Below are 18,594 nucleotides of genomic sequence, written 5' to 3'. Positions count from 1 at the left end.
CCTCGGCCTCCCAAAGTGCTGGCATTACAGGCGTGAGCCACCGCGCCCCAGCCAGGCATCCATTTCTTCTAACTGAAAGAGGCCTCACTAATACAGCAGTTAAACACATTTGAGAAACGCTGGGTCAACAAAGAAAAGACAGTTTCTTGACAGCAGGATCCATCATCACTTTAATATCCTAATGGACACTGGGACTCTCCAAATACAGGGTCAAGTAAACAGCAGTTCTCAAACTTATTTCATATAAAACCCTCTTTGCTCTGAGGATCTGATAAGGTTAATATTCTGAGACATATGCTTCTGGCTTCTCCAGAGATTCCAGACCTAAGAGAGGCCAGAGCTCCCTGAGCCTCAGTGGCTACCCAATTCTTTCTATGAAATGCACCAAACTTTGCAATTAGGGAGGAACAACTACCAGGACCAGGTACGTAGTTTGCAGAGTTCAATGCAATATGAAAATGTAGGGCCCCATGTTCCAAACGTATTAACAATTTCTAGACAGCAACTGGAGAACATTAAACCAAGCATGGCACCCTTCTAGGCATGAGGCCCCAGGCAACTGCCTACAGGCCCATGAGGCTGGTCAGGCATGAGGCCCCAGGCAACTGCCTGCAGGCCCGTGAGGCTGGTCCTGCCTGCTGTCATCCCATGCTGAAATCTGATCTCTAGATCTGATCTCTAGAAAGCATTTTGTTGCGCCCCTTATGGCTCCCAGACTTCTCTGAAATGGCCTTTTTTTTTTTTTTTTTTTTTTTTTTTGAGACAAAGTCTTACCCTGTCACCCAGGCTGGAGTGCAGTGGCCCAATCTCAGCTCACTACAACCCCCACCTCCCGGGTTCAAGCAATTCTCCTGCCTCAGCCTCTCGAGTAGCTGGGATTCCAGGTGTGTGCCACCGTGCCCAGCTAATTTTTATATTTTTGGTAGATATGGGGTTTCACCACGTTGACCAGGCTGGTCTTGAACTCCTGACCTCAGGTGATCCACCCACCTCGGCCTCTCATAGTGCTGGGATTACAGGCGTGATCCACTGTGGGCCTGGCCTGAAATATACTTTTCTCTTTTGTGGGGGAGGGGAACGAATAATGTATATACTCACTGGCTGGAGATTTGGTTACTTTGTCTAGAGGTTTTAACTTGATTCTCAGGAAATCAGCCATTTCCTTGTCTTCTTCTTGCTCCCTGTGAAAGTAGATGGGTAAAAGAAAAGAAGATACACAGCAAGCAAGGAAAGCATCAAGGAACCAATGAAATAAACCAATAGGTTAAGCAACAGGCTTTGTGGATGGGGCATGTATGTTGTCATGTGTTATGCGTGTACAGTATGTATATGTTGTATCTGGTGAACCTGCTCTGAACCAGAGACACATATCAATGATGGGGTAAATGCTTACCCAGAGGTAGGTAAGTGACCCCAGGGCAGAGGCAGGGACATTACAGGACCCTGCTGGGGGGTCAGTGAGTGAGGCAGCACCTCTCCTGACCTTGTATTTTGAAGCCACCCTATTCACCTGTGCTCCCACAATGTATGAGGCAGGTCTCAGAGAGCGAGTCACCCCAGCTCTTCCAAGGATCACCAAGATAAAGTAGGTGGGTGCAGACTTGCTGAACTGCCTTGAAGAGACAGGGTCTTTCTTTGCCACCCAGGCTGGAGTGCAGTGGTGCAATCATAACTCAAGAAGCCTTGAACTCCTGGGCTCAAGAGATCCTCCCACCTCAGCCTCCCAAGTAGCTGAGACTACAGGAGCACTCCACCACTCCTAGTTAATTAAAAAAAAATTGTAGAGATAGGGGGGTCTCACTATGTTGGGGCAGCTTGTCTGCCTGCCCAAGACTGGCATTGATAATTTCTTCTAGATCTGGAAGCAGAACCAGAGGTAAGGAGAATATAATATTTGTTGTAGTTTTCTGTGTTTTTTGTTTTGTTTTGTTTTTGAGATGGAATCTCACTCTGTCACCCAGGCTAGAGTGCATTGGTGCAATCTTGGCTCACTGCAACCTCTGCCTCCTGGGTTCAAATGATTCTCCTGCCTCAGCCTCCCAAGTAGCTGGGATTACAGGCATGCACCACCATGCCCAGCTAATTTCTGTATTTTTAGTAGAGACGGGGTTTCACCATGTTGCCCAGGCTGGTCTTGAACTCCTGACCTCAGGTGATCCACCTACCTTGGCCTCCCAGAAGCGCTGGGATTACAGGCGTCAGCCACTGTACCTGACCATAGAATATAATATTTGGATAGGAGGGAAAAGTTGGTTTCTCTCATTAACCAGAAGTCCATTGCAGCATGAAGAAGGGCAGTGGAACTGCTAGTCCCAGGACCCTTGAAGAAAGGTCTCTGAGGACACAGACAATAAAGAGCAAGTTGCCCTCTGGGTTGGAAGGGCCTTTTTCCTTGTGAAAGGCCCTAAAAGGTTTGCTCTGGTGTAAGAAAACAAAAATCAAGAACCAACATGTACAGCTTTCCACATTTTCAACATTTACAACATGTTTTTACACTGCAGCTCCAGGGCTGTGGTTGTCCAGGTCAAGGCAGCAGATGCAAAGAGAAGACCCTGATACTTAGAAAAGGGCATTGGCGCCACTAAGGGGAAGGGAAAGGGGAGAACAAAGCTGGGAGGTTGGGAGGGCAGAGGTTGGGAGCAAGTCAGTTCAGGTGGCAGAGTTTCGGTAGAAACTGACAGCAGAAGTTTCAAGACATTGCCTTCAGGAGTGGCAGGATGTGAAGGAAGCTCTGCCATGTATTATGGGATGTGACTCCTCCCTGGTCACTTCCTGGAACAACATTCCCTCAAGAGGCAGATCTGAAATTCTCTTATATACGAAATGAGTTCTCAAGCCAGAAGGCTGGGGTTCCTTGGGATTCAGTGTCCAGAGACTGTGGGTCAAGGCCATGCCTCTTAGGCAAGGCTGTGAGTCCCAGGAGCAGAAGATGGGTTCTGGAAGGAAGCAGAAGGTTGCTGTCCTGCAGCCCAGTGCTCGGGTACCCGCAGTGCACTCACCTTAACCGCTCGACCTCCGCATCGTCCACCAGGAAGTCTCTCTTCTGCACCAGTTTGTGGATCTTCTGGATTAGCTCATCCTCTCTCTGCTTCTGCAGTTTGGTTTTTTCTTTTTCTGGAAAGAAGACATCAACAAGGAGACAGATGAGCATTTTGGGAGGCTGAGATGGGCGGATCACTTGAGGTCAGGAGTTTCAGACCAGCCTGGTCAACATGGTGAAACAACCCCATCTCTACCAAAAATACAAAAATTAGCCAGGCGTGGTGGCACACACCTGTAATTCCAGCTACTCGGGAGGCTGTCAGCCACCACCTTGGGAGGCGGGAGAATTGCTTGAACCTGGGAGGCGGAGGTTGCAGTGAGCTGAGACTGCACCACTGCACTCCAGCCTGGGCAACAGAATGAGACTTCATTTCAAAAAAGAAAAAAAAAACAAAAAACTACAGAGAGACAGATGAGAGGGTGACCACTAAAAGCACTTGAGCTGGCCGGGCGCGGTGGCTCACACCTGTAATCCCAGCACTTTGGGAGGCCAAGGCAGGCGGATCACGAGGTCAGGAGATCGAGACCATCCTGTCTAACATGGTGAAACCCCGTCTCTACTAAATACAAAAAATTCGCCGGGTGTGGTGGCAGGTGCCTGTAGTCCCAGCTACTCGGGAGGCTGAGGCAGGAGAATGGCGTGAACCCGGGAGGCGGAGCTTGCAGTGAGCTGAGATCGCACCACTGCACTCCAGCCTGGGTGATAGAGCGAGACTCTGTCTCAAAAAACAAACAAACAAAAAAAAAAACACTTGAGCTGAGCGGCCAGGATTGACTGGAGTCCTGACTCTGCCCTTCCACCCTCTGGATGAACTTGGAGAAGCAACTTGACCTCTTCAAGCCTCAGTTTTCTCATCTGTAAAACACACAGTGAGGCTTAAAATGGGAGTAATGGGCTGGGCATAGTGCCTGCCACCTGTAATCCCAGCACTTTGGGAGACCAAGGCAGGAGGATCACTTGAGGCCAGGAGTTCAAGACCAGCCTGGGCAACATAGTGAGATCCTCCTATGTCTACAAAAATTTTCTTTGTAAATTAGCCACGTGTGATGGAGTGTTCCTGTAGTCTCAGCTACTTGGGAGGCTGAGGTGGGAGGATCTCTTGAGGCCAGGAGTTCTAGGCTGCAGTGAGTTATGATTGCACCATTGCACTCCAGCCTGGGTAACAGAGAAAGACCCTGTCTCTTAAAAAAAAAAAAAAAAATTGAGAGGGCAGGGTGAGTGTGGGGAGGGAGAGCATCAGGAAAAATAGCTAATGCATGCTGGGCTTAATACCTATGTGTTGGGCTGATAGGTGCAGCAAGCCACCATGGCCCACGTTTCCCTATGTAATAAACCTGCACATCCTGTATACTAAATTGCATACAATTTTGAAATGCAGTAGTGTTAGTCAATGGCTTAGTGGAGTGCTTGGCCTTGGCTGAGAGCCTTCAGTAAATGGTCATGACAAAGCCAGGGTCTTCTGCAAAGGCAGGGGGTGAGGAGAGGCTCAGATAGGGGTGCTGGGAGGGAACTAGTTTGTTTTTTTCCCTTTGGTGAAGGTAAACCAATTTATCAGAAGAAAATCATCCATGCCAATGACACTAACCCTGTCCCAAACACCAAGTGCTAGGATGCCAAAGAGAAAAAATAAAAAAAAGAGAGAGGGCTGAAGATGAGGTTTGAGAAAATTAAGAGGCAAAAACTTAAACCCACTTGGGCTCTTTCTGCTCAAATCCCTTCAGAATAAAAAATGTGGGACAGCTTGTCTGCCTGCCCACGACTGATGTTGATCATTTTTTCTGGATCTGGAAGCAGAACTAGGGGTAAGGAGAACATAATATTTGGATAGGAGAGAAAGTTGGTTTCTCTCATTAACCAGGAGTCCACCACTGCACGAAGAAGGGCAATAGGCTTGCCAGCCGCTCCCCATTCCCAGCCATTGGTGCACTGGATGATGGTGTCACTGCTCCTGCCGTGGTAAATCTTATGGGTTGGGTCTGATTCCCCAAATCACTCGTCAGCACCGCAGAGCCACTCCCTGCCCTCTCCAAGCACGCACCAACACCCATCGACTCACCAGGACCCCTGCTCACTCAGGAGCTCGTGGTGTGACTTTACTCTCCAAATAACCATTGACAGCACTCTGACATTCCCAAGTGCCCTCCACTGCTCTCTAGATCTTAGCCAGAATCACCCAACAACTTGCTGGGCCCCCAGCATCTGCAAACCTCTGTCTCCAAGCCATTCATCCACGTGTTCTGTCACTCGCCAAGAGAGGCATTCCCCAGCCTCAGCTGCAGCAACTTCCAGGAGAAACCACCTACTCACACAAGTGGCCTGCGTCAGCTCACAGACCTATGACTAGCCCAAGTCTCCAAGTCATTGGCCAATGCTGCTCACGTGCGTGTGTGCTACATACCTTTCCCATCATCTTCCACTTGCCTACAGGTGCCACCCACTGAAATCCTAACCTCCATGGTCATAGTATTAAGAAATGAGGCCTTTGGGAAGTGAGTAGATTATGAGGGTAGAACCCTCATGAATGGAATTAGTGCCCTTATAAAAGAGACCCAAGGGAGCTTGTTTGCCCCTTCCACCACACAAAGACACAGTGAGAAGGTACCATCTATAAGGAACAGGCCGTCACCAGGCACTGCATCTGCCAACACCTTGATCTTGCACCTCCCAGCCTCCAGAACTGTAATAAATGTTGTTTACAAGCCCCCGGTCTAGAGCAAGCCACAGAGACTAAGGCACCCCCAAAGTTCATGTGTGCCCTATTTGGAAACAGTTTTCCCCACTTTATATCTCCTCTATTTGGAAATACTCTATTTCCAAAGTAATTTGTAAGCTGCTTTGCACATGTAATTATAATAGTTAAGCTAAAATGAGGTCATACTTATTAGCATGGACCCTAAACCCAATGACTTGTGTCCTTATGAGAAGAGGAAATAGACCCAAGCATGGTGGCCTGAACCTGTAATCCCAGCTACTTGGGAGGCTGAAGCAGGAGGATCACTTAAGCCTGGGAGTTCTAGACCAGCCTGGGCAACACAGCTAGACCCTGTCTTTTAGACAAAAAAAAAAAAAAAAAGAGGAGAAGAGGAGAAGACACACAGACACACAGGGTCACGTGAAGATGGAGGAAGAGATTGAAGTGGTGCAACCAGAAGGCAAGCAATGCCAAGGATTGTATGTGCTACTGTTAGAGTAGGTAGCCAGGCAGCCATGAGCAAGAAAGGAGAGGGGATTTCCCCCCAAGGAATGCCAGGCAACATCAGGTGATGTCAGGCAGTTGTTAAAATTGTCTCGCTAAAATAATAATTGGTCACAGCTGGTGCCAGGGAACGGCCATCTCCCAACAGATAGAAAACACTTGGGGGTGGGGGGAGGGGGGAGGGATAGCATTGGGAGATATACCTAATGCTAGATGACGAGTTAGTGGGTGCAGCGCACCAGCATGGCACATGTATACATATGTAACTAACCCGCACAATGTGCACATGTACCCTAAAACTTACAGTATAATAAAAAAAAAATTGAATATTAAAAAAAAAAGAAAAAAAAGAAAACACTTGAAGTTATCAGTGGCTTCCCGATGAGATCTCAGGAGTTGGGCAACTGGGCTCAAGCATGCACATTAAGAGGCAAAATGGCGGAGTCTAACTGGTGTATGACCTTCCTCTAGGAACACTCAACTGGTGAGGGAAAAACATCTCAAATAATCAGGCCCATGACTTCTGTAAATACACTGTGTTTGCAGCCTCTCCCAAGCGCTGGCAGGCCACTGCGCATGTGCACAACCTGCCCTGAGGAAAAATGAAGGGAGGAGAGACATAAAACCCTGGAACATGCCAACATATAAAACCCCAAATCAAAGGTCAAGCGGTGCACTTGGATCTCTCAAATCACCCACTTGGCTGTCTTCCAAGTGTCCTTTACTGCCTTTCATTCCTGCTCTAAAACTTGTTAATAAACTTTTGCTCCTTCTCTAAAACTTGCCTCGGTCTCTCACTCTGCCTTATGCCCGCTGGTGGAATTATTTCCTCTGAGGAGGCAAGAATCAAGTTGCTTCAGACTCATATGGATTTGCTACTGCTAATGATACAGGAGTGAAGAAGAAATTATTTAGGCAGATAGGGTAAGGAAGTCCTCGGTAAGGTTTTCCTTTTAATGAAAAGCAGCCCCCAAATCATTTTCTTTTCTAACAAGGAGCAGCCAGTAAAATCAAGCTGTAGACATAGTCAAAGGAGCTGGAAGCTTACACGGGTGAATGCTGGCAGCTGTGCCCATAGGAAAAGGCCACCTGGTCTAGGTATGTTCAAAATGGTGGCTCCATGCTCCCTTCTCTTTGCCAACCATGTGTACAGTAAGGAGGAGACAACATGGCACCACCCAAGTGGAAAGTTCATTTGCATAATAAGATTAGGGTGGGGTGGCCAGCCTTCCCACGCGCTATGCAAACGTCACACCTGCTCCAACCAATCTGTGGGCCCTATGTAAATCAGACACCACCTCCTCAAGCTTGTCTATAAAATTTGGTGCACTCTGCCACAGGCCGGAATTCCCATTCAGGGACTTCTCGAGAGAGACAGAGAGAGCTGTTCCCTTTTCTCTTTCTTTTGCGTATTAAACCTCCACTCCTAAACTCACTCCTCTGTATGTCAGTGTCTGTGTCCTTAATCTGCTTGGAGAGAGACAACGAACCTTGGGTATTTACCCCAGTCAACAACACTACTTCACTAACACTACCAGAAGCTAAGAAGAGGCAAAGGAGTCTCCTCTAGAGCCTTAGCAGGGAACAAGGCCCTGTTGACACCTTGATTTTGGATGTCCGGCCTCCAGAACCGAAAGAGAATACATTTCTGTTGCTTAAGCCATCCAGTTTGCACCAATTTGTTAGGCAGCTCTGGGAAATGAATGTAATGCCCTAGGGCTTCAGGAGACTCCACTGTCCTTCCAGTAATTGTTTGTTTTGTGCTTACATAAGCTTGGATGGGTTTCTGTACCTTTCAGCCAGACTAATCCTTGGACAACTGTGAAATGAGAGAGGGGAACAGGCCTGGCGGTTCCTAACCATCACTGCTTATCACAATCAGGTGCAAAGCTTTAAAAATTGCCAATGCTCGGCTAGGCTCGGTGGCTCACGCCTGTAATTCCAGCACTTTGGTAGGCCGAGGCGGGCAGATCACGAGATCAGGAGGTTGAGACCATCCTGGCTAACACAGTGAAACCCAGTCTCTACTAAAAATACAAAAACAAAATTTGCTGAGCATGGTGGCGGGCGCTTGTAGTCCCAGCTACTCAGGAGGCTGAGGCAGGAGAATGGTGTGAACCTGGGAGGCGGAAGGTGCAGTGAGCTAAGATTGCACCACTGCACTCCAGCCTGGGCAGCAGAGCGAGACTCTGTCTCAAAAAAAAAAAAAAATTACCAATGCTCAGCTGGGCATGGTGGCTCACGCCTGTAATCCCAGCACTTTGGGGGGCTGAGGCGGGTGGATCACCTGAGATCAGGAGTTCAAGACCAGCCTGGTCAACATGGTGAAACACTGTCTCTACTAAAAATGCAAAAATTAGCTGGGCTTGGTGGTGGCGCACACTTGTAATCCCAGCTACTCAGGAGGCTGAGGCAGGAGAATCACTTCACTTGAACCCCAGAGGCAGAGATTGCAGTGAACCCAGATCTCGCCACTGCACTCCAGCCTGGGTGACAGAGCAAGACTCTGTCTCAAAAAAAAAAAAAAAAAAAATTACTAATGCTGAGATGGATCAGGTGAGGCAGGAGAATATGGTCTGGAGGCAGGGAACCTAGGGCCAACTTCCTAGAACTAAATCAAAAGAAAAACCCCAACTTTCCACACATAAGTAACAAAAGGACTGGAGGCTACTCCCTTTGCAAACCCTCCTCCTTTTCTGTGTGTCACATGAGAAATTGAAAGTATATCTGATTGGTCGCAGAAAGCAACTGCAAAAGCTTTCTGCGACCAATCAGACTAATTGTGGGCCACTACTTCATTTACATAGGGTGTACACCAAGTAGCCAACGGGAAACCTCTAGAGGGTATTTAAACCTCAGAAAATTCTGTATTGGGGCTCCTGAGCCCCTATGCTCAGGCACACTCCCACCCTATGGAGTGTACTTTCATTTTCAATAAATTTCTGCTTTTGTTGCTTCATTCTTTCCTCGCTTATTTTGTGTGTGTGTGCATTTTGTCCAATTCTTTGTTCAAGAACCTGGACACCTTCCACCAGTAACACAGGGACTCCCTTTTGGGGTCTGTGGGAGCCCCCCACCCCAAGCATGGAAATAAAGGAAAGTCTTGAGTTCCCTCGAAGGAAATTCTAGGCACCTAGCTAGCCTTGAAAAGTCATAAGCAACTTATCAGTAAGAAGGTAATAGTAGCCTAAAACAATAGCCAAGGAAGTTAGAATCTGGAGATGTTTTGTTTTCTATAGAAACTGAAGATAAACATCTTAGCATATATGTCTGAGTTGTTTTTCAGAAACCCAGGACCCTACCAAATGGATCCACTGGCATATAGATGTCAGATAAGGGAAGACTAAGGACTGAATTCTGACCATCTTTCCTTGTTCTAAGTGTCTTCCAGAGAGGCCTGGAGGGAGTCACACCCATGGGCCAGGGCTGACATTCTTGTCCGCTGACCCCCGATTTTTATTATTTTTATTTATTTATTTATTTGAGGCAGAGTCTTGCTTTGTCGCCCAGGCTGGAGTGCAGTGGCACAATCTTGGCTCACTGCAACCCCCCTCTCCCGAGTTCAAGCAATTCTCCTGCCTCAGTCTCCCGAGTAGCTGGAAGTACAGGCAGGCGCCACCACATCCGGCTAATTTTTGTAATTTTAGTAGAGACGGGGGTCTCGCCATGTTGGCCAGGCTGGTCTCGAACTCTTGGCCTCAAGCAATCTGCCCACTTCGGCCTCCCAGGGTGCTGGGATTATACGCGTGAGCCACTGCACCTGGCCTTGACCCCCGATTTTTAAACAAAGCTTCTCTTCCTTAACCAATTGCAAATTAGAAAATCTTTCAATCTACCTATGACCTGTGAGCCCCAGCTTCAACGTATGCAGCCCTTTTAGGCCAAAATCGGTATGTAATCTCAATGTATTGATTTAGAATTTTGCCTGTAACTTCTGCTTGACTGAAATTTACCCCTGCCTTTAAAAACCCGCACTGAAATCGCCATTGCAAAATTATAAGAGACAGTGAAAGAGATCCGACCTAATCAACTCCATCTTGCTTCTAACCTCCAAGCTGTCCTTGTTCATTACTGGGCATAGGCTGAACTAACTTTGGGAGGAACTTACTTTATCATTTAAAACAAAGACGATAGCAGCCTTTTCCCAAAACAAACTCCCTTCTTGCCTGGGAACTAGACTGTATTTGTAGGTGATACGGTTAGGCTTTGTGTCGCCACCCAAAAGTCATCTTGAATTATAATCCCCATCATCCCCACGTGTCAAAGGAGAGACCAGGTGGAGGTGATTGAATCACGCGGGCAGTTTCCCCACGCTGTTCTCGTGATAGTGAGTGAGTTCCCATGAGATCTGATGGTTTTATAAGGGTTGGGCAGTTCCTCCTGCGTTCATTCTCCTTCCTGTCACCTTGTGAAGAGAGTGCCTTGCTTCTCCTTCACCTTCCACCATGATTGTAAGTTTCCTGAGGCTTCCCCAGCTATGCCGAACTGTGAGTCAATGAAACCTCTTTCCATTATACCCAGTCTTGGGCAGTTCTTGACAGCAGTGTGAAAACGGACTTAACAAATTAACCACAAGATTAGGAACTATGGTTTAGGAATCAGGCAGCTGGAGGCTACAAGATGCTGACCCTCCCCAGATTACTCCTGAAGATAACACCACTATTGTAAAAACCAAGATCAACGCTTGAGATATTTTGCAGACCCTGCACTTGATGGGTCAGTGGGCACCACCCAGATAAAGTGGCTCATCTGATCTTGTGGCCCCAACCCAGGAACTGACTCAGTGCAAGAGGACAGCTTCGGCTCCCTGTGATTTCATCTCTGACCCAACCAATCAGCACTCCATTCTCACTGCACCCCCACCCCCATCCACCAAATCATCTTTAAAAACTCTGATCCTAGAATGCTCAGGGGCACTGATTTGAGTAATAATAAAACTCCAGTCTCCCTCACAGCCGGCTCTGCATGAATTACTCTTTCTCTATTGTAATTCCCCAGTCTTGATAAATCAGCTTTGTCTAGGCAGAGGGCAAGGTGAACCTGTTGGACAGAACATTACCGATAAGCCATTGAGGAGGTCAGGCTTGAAGCATTAGCGGCCCAGTCCTCCTGGCTTGGAGCCTTGCAAATAAACTGCTTCCTTTTTACCACTGCAAAACCTCTGGGGAGATAGGTGGTCTTACCGTGCCAGGTGAGCAGACCCTAGTTGTATTAGTCCATTTTCACGCTGCTGATAAAAACATACCCGAAACTGGGTAATTTATAAAGAAAAAGAGGTTTAATGGACTCACAGTTCCACGTGGCTGGGGAGGCCTCACAATCATGGCAGAAGGCAAAAGGCACGTCTTACTTGGCAGCAGGCAAGATAGAATGAGGACCAAGTGAAAGGGGAAACCCCTTATAAAACCATCAGCTCTCATGAGACTTCTTCACTACCATGAGAATAGTATGGGGGAAACTGTCCCCCATGATTCAATCATCTCCTACTGGGTCCCTCCCACAACACATGGGGATTATAGGAGCTACAATTCAAGATGAGATTTGGGTGGGAACACAGCCAAACCATATCACAAGTTGAGTTCTATTACAATGCCAGAGTCCAAAGCCAACAATGCCAGATCAATTGCATTGGGGTTTCTAGTGGGTGGAGAATACACTTTGGTACTTTTCCCTCATTCTTTTGTTGTTTTATGTTTGACATTTAACTTTTTTTGGTAACAGCTTTATTGCAATATGATTCACATACCATGCAGTTCATCTGTTCCAAGTGTATTTGCAGAGTTGTGCAACCATCACCACAGTCCATTTTAGAACATTTTAATCACCCCCAAAAGAAACCCCATATCCACTAGCTGTCACTCTCTTTCAACTAGGAGAGTCTATTCACTCGTTTATCCTTAGGGCCTGCACAGTGCTGGGCACCTAGTAAATGCTCACGAAAGCTAGAGGATTCAGTTCTACTGTCATTGTGCACACTACCCTTACAACAAGACTGTGTGGAAGACTCCTACACCTTGCCTTTGTTATTTATGGGATATTCACAACAACCATGTGGGGGTAGTATTATTGGCCTCATTTTCCCAACAAGGAATTCAAGGCTCAGAGAAATTAAGTCGTGAACTTTCACGAAGTTCACCTGCCTGCTAAGGCTGAATTCAAACCCAGATTGCTGCACCCTAATCACTAAAGTAGTAGTTCTTATGTGGGGGCTGTAAGCTGCAAAGTGTCTGAGAAGGTCTCAATCAATCTGGAGGTTTGTTTTGCCAAAGTCGAGGAGGCGCCTGGGAAAAAGAGACACAGGCAGCAGTAGGATCCCTGGCCTGTGGTTTTTTCTGCAGAGGATCTTAAGGACTTCCAATATTTAAAGGGGAAAGAGAGGGCAGGAAGGGGAGGATTGCATTCTCTGGCCCTCAGTGAATTTGCATTTTACATAGGATAAAGGAAATGCGGAGTAGAGGAGGAAGTCAAATGTGCATTTGTCTCCGGCGGAGGGATGATGATTTATAGTCTTGTCTTAGTCCCCTACCTGTTAGGATAAGCTGTTAATTTACATTGACAGGGTGAGGGAGGCCCCTGGGAAGATAGGTGGCCTTTCTATCGTGCAGCTATCTGTTTAGGAAAAAAAGAAAGGCAGTTTTGGCTGGGCGCGGTGGCTCACACCTATAATCCTAGCACTTTGGGAGGCTGAGGTGGGTGGATCATGAGGTCAGGAGATCGAGACCATCCTGGCTAACACGGTGAAACCCCATCTCTACTAAAAATACAAAAAATTAGCCGGGCGTGGTGGCAGGCGCCTACAGGCTCCCAGCTACTCGGGAGGCTGAAGCAGGAGACTGGCATGAACCCGGGAGGTGGAGCTCGCTGTGAGCAGAGATCGTGCCACTGCACTCCAGCCTGGGGGACAGAGCAAGACTCCGTCTCAAAAAAAAAAAAAAAAAAGTAGGTTTTTGTATGACTCATAGTTCCCAAGCTTAACTTTTCCTTTTGGTATAGTGAATTGGGGTCCTGGGACTTTATTTTCCTTTCATAGGGCAATGTTGCACACCCCCCTGACCTCACTTGGGGTACATTCAGCAACATCTGTACATCTACAGACATTTTTGGTTGTCACTGTCAGAAGGGTTTGAACTACAGTGACTCCATCTTGAATAGGGGCTGGGTAAAATAAGGCTGAGACCTACTGGGCTGCATGCCCAGGAAGTTAGGCATTCTAAGTCACAAGATGAGATAGGAGGTCAGCACAAGATACAGGTCACAAAGACCTTCCTGATAAAACAGCATTAGTAAAGAAGTCTGCCAAAACCCACCAAAGCCAAGAAGGCGATGAAAGTGACCTCTGGTCGTCCTCACTACTCATTATATGCTAATTATAAGGTATTAGCATGCTAAGAGGTACTCCCATCAGCGCCATGACAATTTACAAATGTCATGGCAACATCAGGAAGTTACCGTATATGGTCTAAAAAGGGGAGGAACCCTCAGTTGTGGGAATTGCCCACCCCTTTCCCAGAAAACTCATGAATAATCCACCCCGTTTAGCATATAATCAAGAAATAGCTATAAGTACAATCAATCGAGGAGCCCAAGCTGCTACCCTGCCTACAGAGAAGCCATTCTTTTATTCCTTTGCTTTCTTAATAAACTTGCTTTCACTTTACGGACTCGCCCTAAATTCTTTCTTGCTCTTGGTCCAAGAACTTTGGGGTCTGGATCAGGATCCCTTTCAGGTAACATCACCATTGAGGGGTAGCGGAGAGGTACGTTGTGCTAATGGCCTGTAGTGGGTAGAGGCCAGGGATGAAACTCAACATCCCACAAGACACAACACAGAGCCCCGTACCCCCAACAAAAAATGATCAACCCCAAAGGAAGATAGTGACATTTGTCAACCCCAAATGTCAATAGTTGAAGGTTGGGAAATGCTGCTCTAAGGCTCATGCTGCACTTGTAGCTCATTAATAACTGCCACTTATGGGCACCCACTGTGTGCTGGGCCCCGTCTCTTTCTGCTAACTTGGGGGCTCCTTGAGAGTGGAGAACCGTTCCCTGTTCATCACTGCAAACCCGGCTCCTAGGTTCAGGGCTTGCTGCAGAACAGCCTCTTGGGACATAGTTATTGAACTGACAGCATGGCAAAAACATTCAAGTCAAGGGTAATGGTGAGTGCTTCTCTGGCCTATTTGAAAACACCTTTGCAAAAATGATAACAGTGAGAAAATTAGGACAGTGAAAGGGATCTGATCTAACCAACCCCCATCTTGCCTTTAACCTCCAAACTGCCCTTAATCATTCCCAGGTTTAGGCCATGCTAGCTTTGGGAGACATTTAGTTTATAGTTTAAATGATTATAACCTTTCCCACCAACTAAACTGCCTTTGTAAAGCTAATAAAAGGCCCCCATGTTAGAAGGATGGGAGGAGGCTGAATTCTGCTAAGGTGTAGACATAAATGACTACAGCCATTATTCCAGAGGTCACAAGATTCGCAACTTCCCCAATTACTTCTGCAGATAACATCACTATTGCAGAACCTAAGATCAGCCTTTTGAGATATATTTTTAGGTTTTGCATTTCTGATGAATGATGATCCACGTGGACCTGCCACCCAGAAGTGGACTTAGCACCCCTGAGAATCATTTTTCACACACCTATGATTGCATCCCCAACCGATCAGCAGCATCCATTCTGATATAGTTTGGATGTGTGTCCCCGCCCAAATCTCATATTGAAATGTAATCCCCAGTGTTGGAGGCGTGGCCTGATGAGAGGTGATTGGATCATGATGGAGGTTTCTCATAATGGTTTAGCACCATCCTCCTTGGTACTGTCCTTGTGATAGTGAGTTCTCCTGAGATGTGGTCTTTTAAAAGTGTGTGGCACCTCCCGCCTCACTCTCTTGTTCCTGCTCTGGGCACGTGACATGTCTGCTCCCTTGTCTTCCGCCATGATTATAAGTTTCCTGAGGCCTTCCAGCAGCTGAGCAGACAACAGCATCATGCTTCTGGTACAGCCTGCAGAACTGTGAGCCAATTAAACTTATTTTCTTTATAAATTACTCAGTTCTTTCTTTCTTTTTTTTGAGTCGGAGTCTCACTCTGTCACCCAGACTGAAGTGCAGTGGTGAGATCTCACCTCACTGCAACCTCCACCTCCTGGGTTCAAGCAATTCTCCCACCTCAGCCTCCTGAGTAGCTGGAATTACAGGCACCCGCCACCACCCCTGGCTAATTTTCGTATTTTTACTAGAGATGGGGTTTCACCATGTTTGCCAGGCTGTTCTCAAACTCCTGACCTCAAGTGATCTGCCCTCTCAGCCTCCTAAAGTGCTGGGATTACAGGCGTGAGCCACCATGCCTGGCCTGAGACTAGTATTTTGGTAAGGGTAAGCCCCACAGAGGGCAACTAACCCAGCCTGACGGGCAGGGGAAAATTTTTTAGAGAAGATGTCAAATAAGTCAGGCATTATTAACTACCAAATCTGGGGTGACTTCGAAATTAGAGTTTGTACACACTTCATCTGTTCCCAAGTAGGATAATAATGGTCATAATTGCTAATATTTACTGGACTCTTGAGGCCAAATATCAAGCTAAGCACTTAGTTTGCATCATCTCATTGATTTTTATGATATTTAATTTAATTATATATTTTTCAGAGACAGTGTCTCGCTGTGTTGCCCAGGCTGGAGTGCAATGGCACAATCTCAGCTCACTGCAACCTCCACCTCCCGAGCTCAAGTGATTCTCCTGCCGCCTCAGCCTGCCGGTTACCTGGGATTACAGGCGCCCGCCACCACACCCGGCTAATTATTTTTAGTAGAGATGGGGTTTTGCCATGTTGGCCAGGCTGGCGTCAAATTCCTGACCTCAAGTAAGCCACCCACCTCGGCCTCCTAAAGTGCTGGGATTACAGGCATTAGCCACCATGCCCAGCCTCTTTAGGATATTTATACTCAATGAATTAGGCCCTCTTACTATTACTACCCAATTTTCAGAAGAGGAGAAATTGAGTCTCAGAGAAGTACAGTGACTTGCCCAAGGACAAGAAGGTGACCAGAATTCACTAGGACTTGAACCCAGGTCTGCCTGACTCGAAGTTGTGTTTGACACATGCAGTCAGGGAGCACTGCATTGCAAGAATGAAGCTCTGTCTTCCAGACCCAGGCGTACAGATGGGCCAGGCTGGGGGCCCCCAAGCACCTGTTTAGCACAAGGTGAAGTTGCAAATGGTTACCTGGGATGGCGACCAAGTTCTGCAGCTCCTGCTTCAAGTCCATGATGTCCTTGCAGAGCTGGATGTCATCCATCCTGGGGAAACAGGACACCACCAACAGCAGGTTACATCAGCAGAGCATTACACCCTGAGCATCACCCGGTTAACACAAAGAAGCTGTTAAAGGTGGGTTATCTTTTGAAGAGGCCATACATGCTCATTGTAGAGGTTTTCCCTCAAAAGGAAAAAGCCAAACACTGCTCAATTATCCCACCACCTAGAAATGATCACTGTTTTTTGTTTGTTTGTGACAGAGTCTCACTCTGTTGCCCAGGCTAGAGTGCAGTGGCATGATCTCGGCTCACCGCAACCTCCACCTTCCGGGTTCAAGCGATTCTCCTGCCTTAGCCTCCCAAGTAACTGGGATTATAGGTGCCTGCCACCATGCCCAGCTAATTTTTTTTTGTATTTTTAGTAGAGACAGGGTTTCACCATGTTGGCCAGGCTGGTCTTAAACTCCTGGCCTCAAGTGATCTGCACACCTCAGCCTCCCAAAGTGCTGGGATTACAGGCATGAGACGCCATGTCTGGCCATCAGTCACTGTTAATAACACCTCGATAGAGCTCCTTCCAGTCTTCATGTGCCTGACTTTGGTTTGCTTATATGAGTGGGTTCATGTGGCATATTCAGTTTTGTTTTTCAGCTAATGTTTATGTTTTTTAAACATTGCAGAAATTCACAGCATAGAGGAAAGTCTCCCTCTGTCCTTCAGAGAGAATCATTGTCAACAGTTTAGTTTGTATTCCTCTGGATTTTTTAAAACATTATTTTTATTTTGAAAATATTTAAATTTTTTTTTTATTTTTGGAGATAGAGTGTCGCTCTGTTGCCCAGGATGGAGTGCAGTGGCGTGATCATAGCTTACTGCAGACTTGAACTCCTGGGCTCAAGGGATCCTCCCACCTCTGTACAACCCCTCCCAACCCCAACACCTACGGAGTAGCTGGGACTACAGGCTAATTTTTAAACAGTTTTTTGTAGAGACAGGGACCTCGCTATGGTGCCCGGTTGGTCTTGGATTCCTGGCTTCAAGCAATCCTCCCACCTCAGCCTCTCAAAGCGCTGGGATATAGGTATGAGCCACTGCACCCAGCCTCCTCCAGATTTAAAAAAAATGCATATGCTTATAATATCATATATGACACCATTGTTATTGCACAAAAATTTTTTGCAATTTGCTTTTTTCAATTTAATAATCTTTAATAGTCTTGATCATCTTTCCATATCGGCATATGCAAATCTCCACATATTTAGTGGCTGCATAGTATACCATCATATTGATATACAGTCATCTATTTTATTTTTATTTTTAAAATTTATTATTATTTTTATTTTTTTTAGACAGTCTCACTGTATCAGCCAGGCTGGAGTGCAGTGGTGTGATCTTGGCTCACCGCAACCTCTGCCTCCCAGGTTCAAGTGATTCTCCGGCTTCAGCCTCCAGAGTAGCTAGTAGCTGGGATTACAGGCGTGAGCCACTGCACTCAGCTGATAATACAGTGATCTATTTAACTATAATTTATTTAACTATTCCCCTATTCATAGACATCTGGGTTGTTTCCTAATACATTTCCAGGATAGATTCCTAGAAATGCAATTGCTGGGTCTAGTGACATGAACACTTACATTGTAGTAGGAATTTCCAAAGTGCCCTCCAGAGAGATCATGCGTGATGTTACCAACAGTGTGGCCATGGGGGACAGTGGGTACTGGCTCCTGTCATCTCAGTAATTGGTTTGCTTTTGCAACCTAGTTTTGCATTACACATTATAATTTTGCATTACACATTGTGGTTTTGTGTGTGTGCTACAAAAATTAACTCATCTTGCTGGAAACAAAATTTGTAATGGCTGTCTGCAATTTCACAAATGAGATTCATCGGGATTGTGCTAATTACACCCTCATCTTGATTACTAAGGCTGGCTTTTCAGGTTTGAGCAATTTTGGCCACTGCAGGATGAACATCAGTTCCTCTAAGGCTTCTTCTCCATGCTGGATTATTTGGGGTTTAGATTCTCAGAAGTGGAATCACTGTGTACAAAGGGCTTGATATTTCCATACCTGTTGAGATGTATCTTCAAATAG

General features: G+C 46.5%; 1 protein-coding gene across 1 annotated transcript in view; it reads right to left on the bottom strand.

The window, feature by feature from the left end:
• BMERB1 (bMERB domain containing 1) overlaps positions 1-18,594 on the bottom strand; it is a 153,712-nt gene that overhangs the window by 3,935 nt on the left and 131,183 nt on the right. The window contains exons 3-5 of the mRNA XM_004057253.5: positions 16,470-16,543; positions 3,000-3,114; positions 1,099-1,181 (exon numbers count right to left, since the gene is read on the bottom strand). Coding sequence (XP_004057301.2) covers positions 1,099-1,181; positions 3,000-3,114; positions 16,470-16,543 — 272 coding nt within the window. The remainder of the gene's footprint in view (positions 1-1,098; positions 1,182-2,999; positions 3,115-16,469; positions 16,544-18,594) is intronic.

Source organism: Gorilla gorilla, chromosome 18 (assembly GCF_029281585.2).
Source record: "Gorilla gorilla gorilla isolate KB3781 chromosome 18, NHGRI_mGorGor1-v2.1_pri, whole genome shotgun sequence".
Lineage (NCBI taxonomy): Eukaryota > Metazoa > Chordata > Mammalia > Primates > Hominidae > Gorilla > Gorilla gorilla.
This window is presented reverse-complemented; position numbering and strand designations above follow the sequence as displayed.